The 18,170-nt window shown below is 50.9% G+C and overlaps 1 protein-coding gene across 1 annotated transcript; it reads right to left on the bottom strand.

Annotated features, from left to right (window-relative positions):
• Positions 1-5,929: 5,929 nt before the first annotated feature.
• Positions 5,930-16,138, bottom strand: LRRC15 (leucine rich repeat containing 15). Its single transcript, XM_029940840.1, has 2 exons — positions 16,079-16,138; positions 5,930-7,686 (listed from the first exon to the last, which is right to left on the bottom strand). The coding sequence occupies exon 2, from the start codon at positions 7,679-7,681 to the stop codon at positions 5,930-5,932; it is 1,752 nt and encodes a 583-aa protein (XP_029796700.1). The 5' UTR covers positions 7,682-7,686; positions 16,079-16,138.
• Positions 16,139-18,170: the final 2,032 nt, after the last annotated feature.

Here is an 18,170-nt window from a genome sequence, read left to right as displayed (position 1 = left end):
TGCTTTCACCACAGGGCTAGCCAACGATGAAAGACGTTGCCTTGGGAGGTAGTCTGGAGATGTTCAACCAGGGGCTGCACAATGAGGCGATATGTGTGTGTGTGTGTGTGTGTGAGTATATATAGACGTATATATGTCTTTTTTATTTTTTTTCATGTTCATTTATTTTTGAAGGAGAGAGAGACTGTACAGGAGCAGGAGAAGAGCAGAGAGAGAGGGAGACACAGAATCTGAAGCAGGCTCTGGGCTCTGAGCTGTCATAGAGGCCACCACAGGGCCCAGACTCACAAACTGTGAGATCATGACCTGAGCCGAAGTCAGGCATGTATGTTTTATGGGATGCAGGATGAATGCATGAGCTAGGTAAGCAATCTCAGATGATTCTCAAGGTCCAGTCTACCATTCAAAGCAGACTGACGTCTTTAAAACTCGCTGTGTGGTATTAATATTTATCTCACTCTTTTTCAAATCTTAATTAATATTTCTTTGGCATATGAGCAGATTTCATCAGCTAAATCACAAAGATCTGATAAAATGTAGCAAGAAAACATTTTTCAATAGAGACATTACAAATCCACACTTTGGCAGAGGAAACTGGGAGCACATCAGAGGGGAGAAAAGCTGTGGACTTCCATAGCACTCCCCCTCCAAAGCATCCCCCCTCCCCCTCCATAGCACTCCCCCTCCATAGAACCCCCTCCCCCCTACATAGCACCCCCCTCCCTAACACCCAGGCTGACAGAGGCAAGATGACATATTGGAAGAATGGCCAGGGGCTAAGGGGTGAAGGAAGGGGGCACATTCTGGAGAAAACTCACAGCCAGGCTAGGAAGCCTGTCCAATCTACCCTGTGCTCTGAATAGCTTCTTATCACATTGACACCCATCTGTAGAAAGAGAGTTGGTCTATTTGTCAATGTCATGGTGAACAAGAGAAATTGGGTTTCAGCGGATACGGGTTTGAATCCTGACTCTTTATCTAACTAACTAGACCTTACACAACCTATTTTATCTCTACAAGTCCTTCCATTCCCATCTGTGGAATAGGTGTGGTAGAGAGCTGATGTGTGTGTGGGAAGAGGAGATTTGCATTAAGAACTCTAAGGACCTTCTGGGAAATGGGATAAAAATTCTACCCCCATTTTCCATTACCCAGAACTCTAGAAACTTGTCTAAGGGGACAGGTCCAGTGGTTAGGGAGGGACAACAGGCCTTGCCCCAGTCATTGAAGGGGTCCAACCCCATGATATAGTGAGCACACTATTGACCCCTGTTTGGGCCCAGCTTCCTGGGACAAGCTTCCACCTGGCAGATGGGATCTAGAGCTAAAAGAGCCCAAGAAAATACAGTTTAAAGCTCCTTTATTGGGCACAGCAGTGGGATAAAGGAGCAGCAGAGAGAGTCATCCCTCTCTGAAGCACTATGCCAGCAACGATGGCAACCCCTGGTATCTGGAGACCTGAATGAGTCCTGGGGACACCTGCACACTTGGGAAGGAGTTGGTGTCTTCTGACAGCCTGTGATTTACCGAGCCCAGGGCTAAGCACAGATAGGAATACGGAGGTGTGCAGGAGAGTCCTACCCACCCCTGTCTGTGTGTGTGCATGCATGTTTGTGCATGTGCACGGTACATGAAGGTTGCATGTGTGCATGTGTGTGTGTGTGCATGTGCACAGGTACATGAAGTCTGCATGTATGCTTGTGTGTGTGTGCAGGTTCACGGCACATGAAAGCTGTGTGTGTGCACGTGTGTGTGCAGGTGCACGGTACATGAAGTCTGTGTGTGTGTATGTGTGTGTGTGCATGTGCACAGCACATGAAGTCTGCATGTGTGCATGCGTGTGTGTGTGTGTGTGTGCAGGTTCATGGTATATGAAGGCTGTGTGTGTGCATGCGTGTGTGTGCACGTGCATGGTATATGAAGGCTTAGTGAACTTCGTTGCCTTTCTGGCAACATAGCAGAACCTCCAGGCTGGGGGTCTGGAGATGCGTTGCAGTGCAAGCTCAGTTCAGTTCACTGGGGGACTATGGGAAATTCATTTCCCACCTGGATCTCACTTCCGTCATCTATAAAATGGATTGAACTTATTCTTAAGGCCCCTTCCAGCCACAATGGCCTATATATAGATAATCACTTGTTATTCCATTTTTGTTCTCCCTCACTTTCCAAAAGACTATTCCCAGCTCAGAATCTATTCTCCGTCAAGGGCTGTCTGGGTCAAACTTGCATGCGTGTGACAGAAGTAGACCCAACAGGTGTGAGATTCCTTAGCCAAGACGTCCATAGAGAACACAGGTGTCCTGTGTATACTGTTTATTGTTGATTCTGTACACCAAGTTTGTTACAGGCAGCGTCCAGCAAAGACAGACCCCCCAACCCTGCCCACCAGGGCTCACACTCTATAAAACCCTGGGGGCCTAGAAATCTCTAAATGCATCACCAAGCACCTGGGATTATTTGCAGCGATTCTCTAAGCGAGGCGAATACGATCTACTTTTGAATGCAGCATGAAGGCAACAGGTTGGTGAGAAGGAGCTCTCCATAGGTGAAGGAGAGATCCAGGCCAGGAGGAATCTGGCCTGGAGAAGCACGTGTCCTGCCCCCCCCCAACCCCAGCAATGGCTTCCTCCCTGAGCCCACTGCCACCTCCCCAACAGCCTGGATTCGGTTCTGACAGTAGGATCCGTGGGCTGGACTCTGAGTGGTTTATAGCTAAGGCCTGGGAAACAGCCAATGTCTGGTTACCAGCTCTATTTATCTAGTTATCTCTAGCTGTCTGCTCTCCATAAAGCTTCCTGAGTTTGGAAACTGATTCCTGAAACTGCTCTGCACAGATACCTGAAGGGTTGTGAACTTGTGTGGTTGGCCATGAAGAGTCCTGAGAGCTGAGTTGTGCCCTTAACTTCTAAAGAGGAAGAGCAACATACACACAGCCCAAGTTTCCATGAGAGAACGGACGGGCAAACTTCACGTTGTCCTGTACTGACCAAGCTTCTGGTCCACACAGTAACCACATGAGGTTCCCATGCCTAAGAGTATCAGAAGCAACAGGAAAGTGACTCCCATTTTCTTTCCCGATGAAAACCCAAGACAGGCCACATGGTCTTGTACGAAGTTTGAAGAGAAAAAGGCAACCCACAGCCCACTGAATAACGTTGCAGAAGAGTGATTTTAGAACCATTTCAAAGGGATAATGGTAGTACCTGTGCACAAGGTGAGTGTGAAGCTTAAAAACAAAATGCTCGTTACGTGCTTTAAAGGGTATCTAGGTACAGTAAACATTTTTGTAAAACAGTGGATTTAACTGGCTTTTATTGTCTTTGCTGCAACATTGACCCCTCTCTCCAAATAGAGGCTGCTGGTACTAGCAAGGTGAAAAATCAAAGTGACCTCTGTGCCCTACCTCAACTTTGGGGGACAAAGCAGCTCACTCCAGCACTGAGAAGTGAGCACATGCAATGTCTTGTTGGAAAGGAAACTCCATCCAGCTTTTTCTGGAAGCTTTCTGACATGACAACACAGTGTCAAGAGGCCAAAACACCTGCTGAAGAATAGGAAGCCCAATGGCTCCAGCCAATTCACTCTGATGAAAGGAGCAAGTAAGCTCAGAGGGGCAGCAAAAGGGTTCACCCGTCCCCCCACCTGGAGGGGGGAGGGTGTTCCTACATGGAGTCATGTGGGGACAGCTGCCTTCAGGCCAGCCTTTGGCCTGGGAAAGCATGTCAATATCCTGGGCCCAAGAGGAAGGCACTCCAACGTCATGGCCAATGCCAGAAACACCCAAGGGTTCTGCATTCAGATTGGCAGGACACACTGGATGAAGAGGACTCCCTCCTCACATCCCTGCCATCTCTGGCCCACTCGCACTCCTGCACAATGAGACATTGGAGGCAGTGCCGAACCATGCTTCCTGTTTGGAGGAAAACAGGCAGCTTCCCCTGATGGCCCCAGGATCGAATAGGGCGGCACCATCAGTGGAATGATGCCCATGTCCCAAGCTCTGGGCTCACTTCCTCTCATGCCCCGACTCTCTGGGACAGTCAAAAACTACTAGTGTACACACGCCCCTTCCTGGACACTTTTTGCTGGGAACCTGGCAGCATCGTGTGCTAAAGCCTCAGGGGATTTCCTATTTACTTTTTGGTACAGAGGAAACGAGTAAGAGCCAGTCAGGACTTCCAGATCATGATAGCCTTGGCTGCAGCTCTTTCCTGGGCAGACACAGGCACACGCAATTCTCCATTTCACTGTTTTTACTCCTAAACTGATAGACCAGTTGTCCAGACAAAGATGCGTGTTACTCTCAGCAAGATTTCTCTACCAGTGTGAACATGTGTGGAGCAGGAAGGGTGACAAAAGCAGGCACTTATGTGACTATGATAACCCAAACCAAACAACTCTCATAACCGGGCCACAGGTGCAAGCTGCTCCGGAGAGACCCAGCGTGACCCATCTGCATTCCCTGATCTTGCCTGCGGTGTGTGATGGCTGTCTGTGTCTTAGCTGACTGATGGGGGACTTTTACCACACCAGCAGGATTACCAGGTTCCATTACACTTGGCTGTTCAATTAAAGGATCTCATCTCTGAACTATTTCCCTTCCCTCAAATGGGGAGTGAAAATTAAAAACAGATATCGGCATAGCATGCCCATAAAAGGACCAGGCAGAGGGGCCTCCAATGAGCAGCGGACAGCTTGCTGCAATTGAGATGCCTCCGACCTGGTCAGAGGCGTGGGGATATAGTAACATCTGCTGTCTGGGCTAGAATGTACCCACATCTCCTCCACCCCTGGCGGCTGGGTCTTTGCAAGGGCTGGGTGGTAGGGACAGTGAGGGGCCGTCCCAGCTTATGGGGACCCATCTTCTCCAGTAAAAGCCCAGGATGGAGGATACTAGTGATGCCCTGTTTCTTGATGTGGAGGCTGATTACATGGGTATGAACAGTTTGCAAAGATCCATCAAACTCTACACGATCACACGCCCACATTTCTGTACGTATGTTACACTTCAATAAAGAGTTAAAAGAGAAACACCCTTGGGTAGACATAAGGACCTCCCAGGTACCAGGGTGCTTTCTCCATCCAGTACCAATAAGCTGATTTTAAATGTGTTTAGGGGTCAGACATTCTACATGATCTTATTCCTCAAAGGACCAAGATTTTCAAAGCAAAGTTTGCAATTCAGAAATATCCTCTACGAGGCACACTTGTTGCACTGGTGTCCTTCCACCTTTTCCAGATAACGATCCCGTGAGAGATGCTGACAGCGGCTCTCCCCACGGGAACTGAGTGACACTGTCTCTCCTTGTCTCTTTCACAGCGTCCGAAAGCCAGGGCGCTGGGCCACTCTTAGGGAGGCCAGCTGAGTGGTGGAAGCGTTCTTTGAGGAGAGAACTCACCCTGCCTTCAGGAGCAGAACATCGAGGGAGACTTTTCATTTCAGGGAACGGGGGACAGCCATGCCACAGACGGGGAAGAAGCGAAGGAAGGGGAATCAACTTAGATTATACTTGGGAGAGAAGCTGCCCCCGGAGAGAACTATTCCCACAAAGTGAGCAGGCATGGGAATGGAGTCTACATAGGCCAGCTGGGCCATGGGCAGCTTGTTCTTGGAGGGAAGCTTGTTCTTGGAGGAGAGCTGGTGAGGCTGTGGAGAGGGGCTTTCTTGAATGAAGCCCAGGGACCTGAATTATCCCAGGGGGGTTTTGCCATGGCTAGTTGGATCTCCCTGGCCATAAGAAGGCCCGGCAAGAGCTGATTCTCCTGTAGTTCTCTATAGGAGAACCAGGCAGGTTAGGAAAAAGTGGGGGTGCCTTTCTCTTGGGAGCAGAGGATGGCTCTGTAGACCCAGGGGTGGAGCTGGAACAATGAAATTCCCAGATCCTCCAGTGGTCCCACTGTCCCCCAGCTCCTCCTCCAGCCCGCCTCTTCAACACTCATTGGGTGCCTTCATCTGCATCAGGACCGCGTGGCTCCTCTTCTTGCAGCAGCAACAACAGATGCAAGCAGCCAGGGAACAGGCCAGGGCAATGATGCCAATGACGATGGCAGCAATGGCCAGCCCACTCTGGGCCTGGGTCATGCCCCACGTACTACGGTCACCAGTGACCTCAACAGTGGTCAGATCGGTGTAGTCCTCCACGGAGCTGGTGAACGCAGTAGTGGAGATGGGGGTAGTGTCAGGGTAGCTGGGTGTGTCCGGGTATTGTGGTGTTTCCGGGTAGCTGGGGACCTCGGAGATCACGGGGACCTGGACACTGGGGACAGCAACATTGATGTTGATGATAATGAGGGACTGGCCTCGAACATTGGCTGGGCTGAAACATACCGGGAGAGTGTCTGTCCCCAGCCTGGGCTTGTTGACCAGAAGCCAATTGCGGAGTGGTAGGATGTCCGAGTCACACCTCCAGGGGTTGTCATAGAGCCTCAGCTCACACAGGTGCCCCAGGTGATCGAAGATGCCCATGGGCAGGTTCTCCAGCTGGTTATTCTGCAGCTGGATGGTCATGAGGCCATTGACATTGGCGAAAATATTCCCTGGGAGCTGTCTGAGGCGGTTGTTCTGCAAGGAGATGTTCTGTAGATTGACCAACATGCGGAAGACGTTCCCATCCAGCTCTTGCAGCGCATTGGTATGGAGGGATAGCTCCCGCAGCTCCGTCAGCCCATTGAAGGCATCTGGGGAGATGTAGTTGATCTGGTTACGACTGAGAATCAGGACCTGCAGCTGGCGGAGGTTGCTGAAGACGTTGTCGGGTAGAGAAGTGATGTGGTTGTCATAGAGCCAAAGCTCTCGCAGGTTGTGCATGGGCCCAAAGATCCCGGGAGAGAGCTCCTTCAGGGAATTGCCAAAAAGTGTGAGACGGTTGAGCTGGGGTAGCTGCATGAAGATGCCTGGGGGCAACTGGGAGATGTGGTTGTTGGACAGATAGAGCCTCTGGAGGTTACGGTTGTTGTGGAAGAGGCCAGGGGAGAGCATCCCAATCTGGTTCTGCTGTAGGGCCAGCTCCTGGAGGTTTCCGCACCCATCAAAAGTGCCCATGGGGATGTCTGAGAGCCTGTTCTCATACAGCCGGAGGACCTGGAGGTTGCCCAGGTGCTGGAAGACCCTGGGTGAGAGGTGGGTGAGGCTATTCTTGCCAAGATTGAGCTTGGTGAGGCCCACCAGGTGGTCGAAGACACCATCAGGGATGTATTCCAGATGGTTGCCATGCAACTGCAGCTCCTTGAGGTTGCTGAACTGGGAGAAGTGTGCTGGCTGGATCTGCACCAGCTGGTTGCTGGACAGAAGGAGTGACTCGAGGTTGTCCAGGCCCTGGAAGAGGCCAATAGGCAGAACCTGAAGCTTGTTGTTGGCAAGGCTGAGGTACCGCAGCGAGCCTAGGTTACGGAAGGCACCAGGCATGATGTGGGACAGCTCATTCTTCTCAATCCTCAGGGCAATGAGGGCCGAGATATTGAGGAATGGGGACTCCGTGAGCTCAGTGATGTGCGTGTTGAGGATCTGCAGGCTCATGGCGTTCCAGGGCAGGGGAGTGGGCACTGCCACGATGCGTGCCCCAGTGCACTCCACCTGGGAGGCCCTAGAGCAGGTACACTCAGTTGGGCAGCCATAGTAGGCCAGCCCTGCACTCCAGGCTTGGCAGCCCACCAGCAAAAGAAGATAATGTTTCAGTGGCATAGCCTCTGCAAGGGGAGAGAGCACATGTGAGTCAGGGGCATCTCACCAACACTGCTGTTATTTTTAAGCCAATGTCAACCTTTGGTGCCAAACACTGGCTTGCCTTTGAGCCCCACAACCACATACCCTGACATATGCTACTTACAGTCCAGTCAGCAAGCCCTTTCACCTTCCCACATGCCTTTACCCAAGCAATTACCCCCATCTGGAGTGCTCTTTGTCCTCATCTAAATCGTCCCCATACTTTCAAGTCTAGGTCAAATGCAATCACCTCTAGGAAGCTTTTCCCCAGACGCCATGATTCAGCATTAGTTACCCTCCCATGCAGGCGGTCTTCCCAGCATCCATTATGGCCATGCCACAACTGGCCTTGTTTGGAATTTGTTGTGTTCCCGTCTCTGTCCTTCTCTAGTCAATAAGCTTGTCAAGGGCAGGGATGTCCATCAGTCATCCCCAGATATTCTTTAAGGCAGGAACAGTATCTTGTCTGGGAACAAGCCCCCTGGATCAGACACATCTGTGTATCCCTCACAGCACAACTCAACTTGCTGGTTGAACATGACCTCCTCGGGAGGAGCAGATAAGAAATGAGCCCTGGGAGAAGATGCTAAGACCACAAACACAGACATCTGCTGGGAAAGCAGCGGCAGTCAGCAAAGGTGGGACGCACTACCGGTTTGGCAGAAGTGAGGGGGCAAGTTCAGCTTTTCCTCTGCTCAGCATGACCCGGCGTGGCCCTGCCCCATCACCACCATGGACAGCCTGGCCCTTTGGTAACCCCTCTCGGGGGCTTCATCTAGGTTTAATTCAAACCACCTTCCCAGGGAAAGGAAATTATTTGTGCCACTTCCTGTCTCTCTGGAAGGAGCTGTTGTGGCTCAGGTGATGCCTGGAGTCTGCCTTCGGGGTACCAGTTCCAGTTTCCACAAAGAAACAGCGAGTGGCCTTGAGTAAGTCCCAGAATACTTGTGATGCACTATGAGCTGAAAAGTGGGAGGGCCGATGCTCCCCAGGGCACGGTGCTGATCTAGGAATAGAGCCAAACCCATGAAGTGTTCAATGTTTGAGGTCAGAGGTGATGAGAATTATATATATATACATATACACACACATACACACACATATATACATAATTATATAGATATATACAGTGTGATGGAGACATGAGTTATGGGCCCTGAGCCCTACATAAATAGTTAAGAACCACTAAGTAGCTGTTTGACCTAAAAGGAAATTTGAAGCCTTCAAGCTCAGCTTTCTCATGTGTTAAATTGAGGGAACAGCTTCTCCTCCTTCTTGAGGCCACTGGGAAGAGCAAACAGAAGAATGGATGTGAGAGTGTCCTACACAGTGCTGTGCAAATGTGTTCAAGGTCATCCACAACATGGACTCCATATAGACTCATGGAAACAGGAAGGCCTCAAGGTATTTTTAATCTTGGCAACCTCACTCAAGGGGCCAGAGATTTCTGTGTATGAATAAAGCAGCATCTGAAACATCTAACTGAGTTTCAAAGGGGTCTCTAACTTCCAAAGGGTTAAGAACTGCTGATCTTACATCCCTGCTATTTTCTAGGGATAAAGGAAGCAGGGATACTGAGGCTCAGAGCTTAAATCCTGGACCTCTAGACTCTTGGGTGAGTACTCTGAGTGTCAATGCAATGCCTCTCCATTTAATGAGTAAAATCCCAAGTCAGAGCAAGGAATTTGAAATGATGGCATGTAAGGCATAAACTGGCTGGGTGGGGAAAGTATTTCTCCAGCCTCTCTTCCTGAACTCATGGAATCCTAGGTCTGGCCCATATCTCAAAATAATCCAGGCTTCCCAACCTTGTCTTAACTGAGTATACCATTTTCTCTCTCAACAAGCCTACTCTGAGGACAGAACCCAAGTTTATCCCTACCCACCCAGACCTTGACTCATCATTTATTCACAGCCCATCCAAGCTCTGGACTTGAATAACTATGTAACATGGTGGAGAAAAGAAAAAAGAATAACTTGGCCAACGGAGTCTAGATGCCAAGGAATGGGGTCTGATGAAGCTAAAGACACATCTGGAAGGACAGATTTGTATAGACAAGAGAAATAGGCACCTGGGTGGCTCAGTCGGTTGGGCATCTGACTTCAGCTCAGGTCTCGTGGGTTTGAGCACCGCATTGGGCTCTGGTGCTGACAGCTCAGAGCCTGGAGCCTGCATCGGATTCTGTGTCTCCCTCTCTGCCCCTCCCCTGCTTGCACTCTGTCTCTCTCTCTCTCAAAAATAAATAAACATTTAAAAAAATTAAAAAATTTAAAAAAAAGGTCTAGAACTTGAGAGCAGAAAATGAACAGTCAAAACAGGGGGCACAGAAAAAGTGACTCAACACCCACCCCAGGGGAAAGACTTAAGACTTTTTATTGATAGTAACAGAGAAAGAAGATTGGCCAAAAAGAACGAATGTGAACTTTGCCTGCTTTACCAGAAGTATTAAGTGTGGAACAAAGGAAGTGAGGGTCTTACTCTACTCGGACCTGATCAGGCCACACCTGCGCTGCTGTGCCCCAACTTCAAGAAGGCCAATAACAAACTGGTCCCTTGAAGGCCTTGTAAAGAGCGGAAAGAGGATGGGGAGGGGACCTAGAAACCAGAACATCGGAGCATGCGTTGAAGGAAGTGTGGAGCTGGAAGGAGATACAAGAACACATGAAGGACTGCCCTGGCCAGAGAAGGCAGCCTTACTCACTGTGGCTCCAGAGGTCAAAAGTGGCGTGTGGAAGCTGTGGGGAAGCGCACTTCAGTTCACCGCTGTCTGAATCAGAACGGACAGCCGTGGAGTTAGTAAGCTCCCCATCACCGGAAGTGTTCGAGCAGAGGCTGAGCAACTCTCTGGAAAGGAAGCTTGAAGGGGAGATTCTTACCGCCCGTGGGGTATTGAACTGGATGACAGCTGATGCCATGTTTATCCTTCAAACTTTAGGATTCTAAAGCTGAGTCCAGAGAAAGAATATGAGATCCATCTACCCAGACAATTGTGCCTTTGCTTTCAGGGGTCTGTGTGGACAGGCGTGGGTGTGTGCCCATCTCCTTGGTACATGTGTGTGTGAGAGACTTCCTCCCTGGACTGATTTAACAAAATGGGGCACTTGGGTGCTCAGTCGGGTAAGCCACTTCAGCTCCAACTTCAGCTCAGGTCATGATCTCACTGTCTGTGGGTTCGAGCCCCACATTGGGCTTCCTGCTGACAGCTTGGAGCCTGGAGCCTGCTTTGGATTCTCTCTTTCTCCTTCTCTCTCTCTCTCTCTCCCCTACTCATGCTCGGCCTTTCTCTGTCTCAAAAATAAATAAACATTAAAAAAAATTTTTTTAAGGTGGAGCTCTAATTTTTCCTGGTCATGTGATGTGCTACCTAGTACTTCATTTATTTTTAATGTTTACTTCTATGCTCATCATGCTTCAGAATGGTGACATAGCTCCAGTGTCAGGGACTAAATAAGCGCCCATAACCTGGCAAGTCCAAGGCAGACTCTGTCAAATTTCCCATCTGTAAGTGAGGGTGTGGGACGAGATGCTCTCTGAGGAAGCCATCCCAGACCCTCGCTGAGTCTGCACCCCCCAGCTGGAGCCAGGGGGCATCAAGCCAGCCTCAGGGAGGGCCGAGGGCCAGGGGGAGGGGGCCTCACAGCTTGCCAAGAAGAGAAAAAAGATAATTCCCTTATGGGAACAGAGCCACTGTTGTTTAAAATGGACCACACTCAGCTTGACAAATATTGCAAGAATGTGCAGATTTTCCTTTTCATAAAGCCTTATGTCTGCACAGTCCACCCTGATGCCACATGCAGTGGCTTCCTGTTTTCCAGCACTTGTTACTGCCACAAGGCACTGACTGCTTTAAGAGACCCCCAGGGGCCCACCTCAACCCCAGCTGCAGAGCCCTCAGGGGACAGAGGGGCCACAGAGGCAGGGCTGGCTGGCCAGCTGGGCCCTCGGATTCTCAGCAAGTGCGCAGGTGTCCTCCGAAGCCCGGCACACAGCAGCCTAATAGCACACGCTGCCCGGTGCCGCTTGGCAGCCATGACAAATGCCAGTTTAAGGCCCACAAAGCTACCCTAATTATACCCTCCTCCCCCTGGGCGGCCAAAGGCATCCTCAGTCACTGCAGCGACTCAGCCCAGCCCCTGTCCTAGGAGGAGGGACAGCCTGGGGTCTGTCGCTGGCCCAGGAATTCAGTAAGCCAAGCAGACAGACAGGCAGCTCACTCGGACACACTGACGCGGTCCCTCCCCAGGAGGAGAAGCGCTTGGCCCAGGCACTTTGGCTGGGAGTCTCTTCAGCAAGAACTGCCTGTGACTCATGAGTGAACACATAATTAGCGTCGAGGCTCTGGGCTTTGTTGGTTGGCGGGTTGGCACTTTTTTGGTTTATTACCATCATTCACATCCCCTAAACATGAGGTTCCCTGGGAGGAGATGCCTTCTTATTGCGATGCCATGGAGCAAAACTTCTGGAAAGAGCCTGGGAGACAGATGTGCTACTCTGGTCTTGACGCTAACTTGGAGTGAGTTTAGGTAAATTCTCCAGGCCTCCTGTAGACTTCAAGGGCCCTTGATAGCTCTGGTGTCTTCTGACTGGAGACAGGAAGGAAGTCTGGCCTGAAACCCCACCATTCACCTCACCATCCCTTCCACATACCACGAAGGTCACCCTGAACGGTCGGCAATGCCACCGGGCCTGACCCCAGCTTCATGATTCATGCTTCATCGTTTCAGGTCTACCTTGTTTCAGAAGGTCTCCAGGCAGAGCAATCCCACTTCTTCTTCCTTTTTTTTTTTTTTAATTTTTTTATAGTTATTTATTTTTGAGAGACAGAGAGAGACAGAGCACAAGTGGGGGAGGGGCAAAGAGAGAAGGAGAATCTGAAGCACAGAATACGAAGCAGGCTCTAGGTTCTGAGCTGTCAGCACAGAGCTTGATGTGGGGCTTGAACCCACGAACCGTGAGATCATGACCTGAGCCGAAGTCGGACACTTAACCAACTGAGCCACCCAGGTGCCCCCCCTTTCTTGATTAGTACATCTGCAAATAGCCCAGAGCCATTTCATGGGATTAGGGAGCCTCTGGTCCTGACCTCAGCCAGTGCACCTGGGGAAACTGAGTAAGAGAGAGATCTCCCTCCTTGGCTTGTGCCCTCTCCCCCTAAACATGACCTCATCTTCAGTGACATGTTGCCCCATGCAGCCGAGGGAGATGTCAGGCTTGGAGCTGTTGAGGGGCTGTCTCCCCTCCCCCCAGCACCTCTGGCACCCCCTCTGGCCAGTATCAGCCTTGATCAGGCCGCTTATCAGTGCTCAGCCCAACAGAAGGCCTAAAGCTGCTGACTGAGAGGCTCAATGCATCCAGATGTCCCCATCACACTAAACGGGGGGTAACCGCTCCACACCCCAAAGCAGTACATAAAAAATCATCTGGAAGATTCTAGGATGCTTGTTGAATAGATCCAGACTTGCAGCTGCGGGGATTAAATGAGTCCTACCTGCAAAGCACTGAGAGTCGTTCTTGGCACAGAATGAGTACCTAGTAAATGTCATTGACAGTTTCGGTTCGTTCTGCTGTTAAGTAAAACCAGGATCTCTGGAGACTCTGCCCACAGAGATCCTGATTCCTAGGTCTGGGTGGGCCCCAGACTCTGCAACACTTAACAAATTCCCCCAAGGGACTCTGATGTAGGTGTCCATGGCCTACACTCAGAAGCATCAGTTGGGGTCCAGCCCAGCTTAGAGCCATGCTCCTGACCTGTGTCATTTACTGCCAAAAATGGAAAGACTGAATTCAGGATCAAGGAGGCTGAAGGTCAAGCAAGAGAGTTCATCCAGGGACCTCTACCAATATTTCCTTCCCTGGCACTTTCTGCACCACTGTCAGAAATCTGGGATTTGTGCTATGTTGAATCTAGCAGTAGAGGCCACTTCCAGAAGCAGCGCTAAGAACCCAGGGCAAGGGACTTTTGAACCTAGGGCAAGGGACTTTTGAGACTATCTGGTCAAACCATCAGGTCACTTTGTAGATGGGAAAACTAACGGGGCTGCAGGAGGGACAAACTTGTCCAAGGTCATACAGTCAGTTGAAGATTCCTAACACCCAGATCACTCTGCCTAACTGTAGAGCTTGGTGACCCCCTGAACCTTATCATGAGACTTCAGGGCCTTATCAACCATGGGTCTGGCAGTGCCTGAAAGGAGGGAAGAAAGAGCTTTATTCCCTCTGTCCTGAAATGATCTCAGGCTCATATACAATCCACCCTCCAGCTGCTCAGCATTATTAACCAAGATCAAGTGACCTCCCAACTCCCAGGCTGCACTGTTTGAGGGATGTCCTCCCTTAAGGCTGCTCTGAGGCTCACGTTGACTCAATTTCACCTGAGTGGCCTGGAAGAGCAGAGGGAAGAAACTGAAGGGGCTGCAAAGAGAGATTCATCACATAATCTCAACACACAGCCCCCTCAGGGTTTTACCAAATTAGCCAGGCTCTACCCCAACCACACAGCATGCTGGAGCCCCAAGGGAACACCAGCCACACCTCCATCCCCCACTTGACTCACTTGTTGACCCCACCTCTCCTGGTCCTTCAAAGTCAAAATATTGTTCACTTTTTTAAAAAAGAACATGAGTAAGAAAAAGCAAGTCCTTTCCAGCCCCAGGGTTGAGGGAGGTAGGGCTCCTGCAGAGGCCAGAGCAGGCCTGTAATTAGCTTGGCGAAAGCAGCAAGAGATACTGACAACATTGCCAGTAGAACTGGGGAGAAGTTCCCATTCAAGGCTTTCATGAGCAAAGCCATGGGCTACAGCCCCCTGCTTGGGGTGACACCCAGGTGACCCAACACAGAAATGGATGAACCTCTCCGCAAAGCCTCTGGGAAGCAGTTTCTAAATCCTGGGTCCCAGAAGCCCAGAGAGGCAGTGAAACCAGAAGCTACAGTCATTCGTTCGTGGTCGGGATTTAGGGAAGCAATTTGCCATATGTAATCACAGCCTCGGTAGCGTGTGCTGGCAGGACGGGGTTGGGACAGCTTCTCCCTCATCTCTCCTTGTTTCTTGGCATCTGCATCTACTCCCATCCGCAGCCCACTGCCCCCTGCATTTACCGAGTGAGCCCAGGTAGCCTCCAGTGCCCTGACTTTCTGCAGGGTCTGTCCAGAACGCTCCCCCCTCCCTGGCCTCGACCTCTCTCCCTCGCCTGTCTCAGCCCTGCCGAGCCTGACCGCTGACTCAAGACCACAGGCAAATGGGACTGTCTGGTCCTGATTGTACCCCAGATGTCCAATCAGTGCAGTGAAAGAAGTGACAGCCGTTAGAGAAGTTCTAAATTATGGAGGCAGTGACACCGGCATATCTGGGAGTCACCAGAGACACAGTGATACAATCCCAGATAATCCTAGAGAAACGGGAACCTGACAAACGGCATCTGGCACCTTGAATCAGAGTGACACCTTATCCAAGAGTATCGCAGTCTGCCCTGAGGCAATACGTCTGGCCCTGAAGGTAGGCTGGCTCACACTTTGGCACAGGTGGGAAGCTCTAGAAAAGTTCTGGTTTTCCACAGTTGGTTCCTTGGCCCCACTGCTGCTTCTACATTTGAGCAGAGATGCTGGTGAAGGTGCCCCAGTCACAGGATTTTAAACGCACACCACCCTGATCACAAATGCATCCCCAGCCCTGACTCCCAGCTCAGGGCCAGCAGCCCTGGCCACCCCCAGACACTTCTGGGTGGCAAGAGGACAAGGCTGCCGGAAGGCGGTGGTCTAAGCCACACCCACACAAATTTAGACCCCAAACGATGCTCAGTCCACAGCTGAAATCCACATTGGAAATCCGAACCCGGCTCGGCACATCTGCTAAAGCCACTTTTGCAGCAGTTCTAAGTCCGGGAAAAGAGGACAGATTTGTCCTCTGGGAAACCCTCCACTGGTCCTGGGCAGACCCAGACGGCCGGCAGGCCACTCCCACCACAGTAAGTGCTGGGGGAAAGGACGGTGGGTTCAAATAACCTAAGCCTTTGAAAGAGAGAAACTCTTCCTCCAGTAAGGTAGTCCCAGAAAGGTAAACTCGAGGGGTCACTGGTGTGATCGATCGTTCAGTCAACTTTCAGGGCATCTGAAAACGACCTCGGTAGCACAGCACCGCAGACTGACCTCCTGGGGCGGTAAGGGTAAGTTGGGCTGGGGGCTGGCTGGAGGCCCCAGGACCGGCCCTCCCGTGGGGCTCCAGCGGCCCCCCACGCGCAGAGCATCCCCAGGCACCCGCCAGCGCTGCCCCAGGAGCCTGCCCCCGAGGCGCCGGCCCGCAGGACGGGAGGCTGGGGCCACAGACCGGGCGCGGGCCGAAGGGAAGGAGAGAGGGGCGCTGGGTCGGCCTGCCCACTTACCAGCAGCTCGGGCGCCCGCCCGCCGTCGACCAGAGGGAGCCCGAGAGCAGGACGCAGCCGGCTCACGGCGGCAGCATGAGTGCTGCGGGCCCGGCGCTCCCCGTATTTAAACGGTCCAGGCGTGAGTCACCGCCGGGGGCAGGGTCGGCGCGGTGGCGGGGAGGGGCCGGGCAGGCGGGCGGCCCAGCGGGGGCACAGAGCCTCCTCGGAGATGCAGGGTGCGGGGACCTCTCTTCCTGCACGATTTAGTTGTTGTGTTGTTGTGTTGTTGTTTTTAAGAAAGCATTCTCCCTCTTCTCCAGTGCCCCACTGGGACTCAGTGGCTGCACTGGCCCTTTTGGCTCTAGACAAGCTCTCTGCTGTAGAAAAGCATTGATTTCCTACCCCCATCCTCCCCCTCCCCCCGTCTTGCTTTTAAATGTTTACTCGGAAGTAATTTCAAATTTACGGATAATTTGCAAGAATAATACAAGGAGCACTCTTATTTGCTTTACCCAATTTATCTTTTTATTAACATTTGGGGGAAAGCATTTATTTTAAGTTCTAAAGAGAGATAAAGTACCTCCCAATGATGCCTCCCCCCAAAACGATGTTTCCATTCCATCTTCCGCTGCTCCCTCACTGCCGCCTCCCAGAGACAGGCATGCAGTCAAGGGGCATAGCTAAGAAGGAGAGGCTCCCGGAGCCCTTCACTTCTGCATTGGAGCCCACTCCCCGCTGCCACAGTGGGGGACAAGAAACCATTTCTGTTCTTGGTATCACGAAGAGGACCTGGGGGAGAAGAGAAAGAAGTCGTAGATTATGGGGTGAGGCAGCCAAACCCCAGCATCTTCTCCAAGATGCAGCCTCAATAAGGCAGGAACTGTGCTAGGCTGAGCCATGTGCCCTTCCCTGGCTCAGTTTACCTTCTCAGCCTAGTGGGGAGAGTGATATTTACACACAATGCCTCATGGAATGCCAAGAGACTTAATTAATGTTTGCACTGTGCTTTGAGATGTGCGATGAAAGGAAGACATAAAAGTGCATAGTGTTATTACTGAAATAGTCACCTGGGTGGCTTGCAATGGACAAGCCTTACAGCTTGAATCATGTCACATTCCTTCTCACTGGTGGCACCATGATTCAGAGCCAGGAACAAAAAGCACCCTGTCCATTAAGTGACATGCGCCCAAGAGGGGCAGGCACCGCTTAGAGGGATCTCCACACAGCTCCCAGCTCCAGCTCTTCGCCCACCAACCTCCCTTCCAAATAACAGTCCATGTGGAGAACTCCCTCCCTCTTACTACCCGGGCACCTTCACATCCCCAAACTGGAGTCATCAACCGCCTTTCTGTAGAACGTGTAAGAATAAAAATATCTCCTCTTTACCTTCTTTCCTTTCTTCCTGATTCTAACATTCAGCCACTCTGCACCAGCGGGATCTGCACAGGGATGAATTAGATGCTTTTCTTGCCCATGAAGACCTGACACTCAGAGTGGAGAGAAGAAAGAATTTATGAAGCACCTACTGTGAACCAGAGAGCCCACAGGGACCTTATTACATCTCTACAGTATTATATCTATACCAGGCTTCTAAACATTGCCACTATTGATATTTCAGGCCAGTGGATTCTCTATTGTGGGGAGCTGTCCCAGGTATATGCATTCCTCAAAGATATTACGGGTTCAGTTTCAGACCACCACAATAAAACATGTATCACAGTAAAGCGAGTCAAATGAATTTTTTTCCTAGCACGTTTAAAGTTGTGTTTACACTACACTGTAGTCTATTAAGTGCATTATGTCTAAAGTAGTGCACATACCTTAATTTTAAAATACTTCATTGCTAAAAATGCCAACCATCAGGGATGCCTGGGTGGCTCAGTCAGTTAAACCTCCGACTTCAGCTCAGGTCATGATCTCACAGTTTGTGAGTTTGAGCCTGGAGTGGGGGTTCTGTGCTGACAGCCTTGACCCTGCTTCAGAGTCTGTGTCTCATTCTCTCTCTACTCCTCCCCTACTTGTGCTAGGTCTCTCTCCATCTCTCAAAAATAAATAAATGCTAAAAAATATTTTTTTAATGCTAACCATTTGAGCTTTCAGTATGTCGTAA

Source organism: Suricata suricatta, chromosome 5 (genome assembly GCF_006229205.1).
Source record: "Suricata suricatta isolate VVHF042 chromosome 5, meerkat_22Aug2017_6uvM2_HiC, whole genome shotgun sequence".
NCBI lineage: Eukaryota > Metazoa > Chordata > Mammalia > Carnivora > Herpestidae > Suricata > Suricata suricatta.
Note: the sequence above shows the minus strand (reverse complement) of the source record. Positions and strands in the feature narration are given on the sequence as shown.

Excerpts from the sequence above, each read along its gene's own strand:
- LRRC15 (XM_029940840.1), bottom strand. The coding sequence starts at position 7,681 with ATGCCACTGAAACATTATCTTCTTTTGCTGGTGGGCTGCCAAGCCTGG.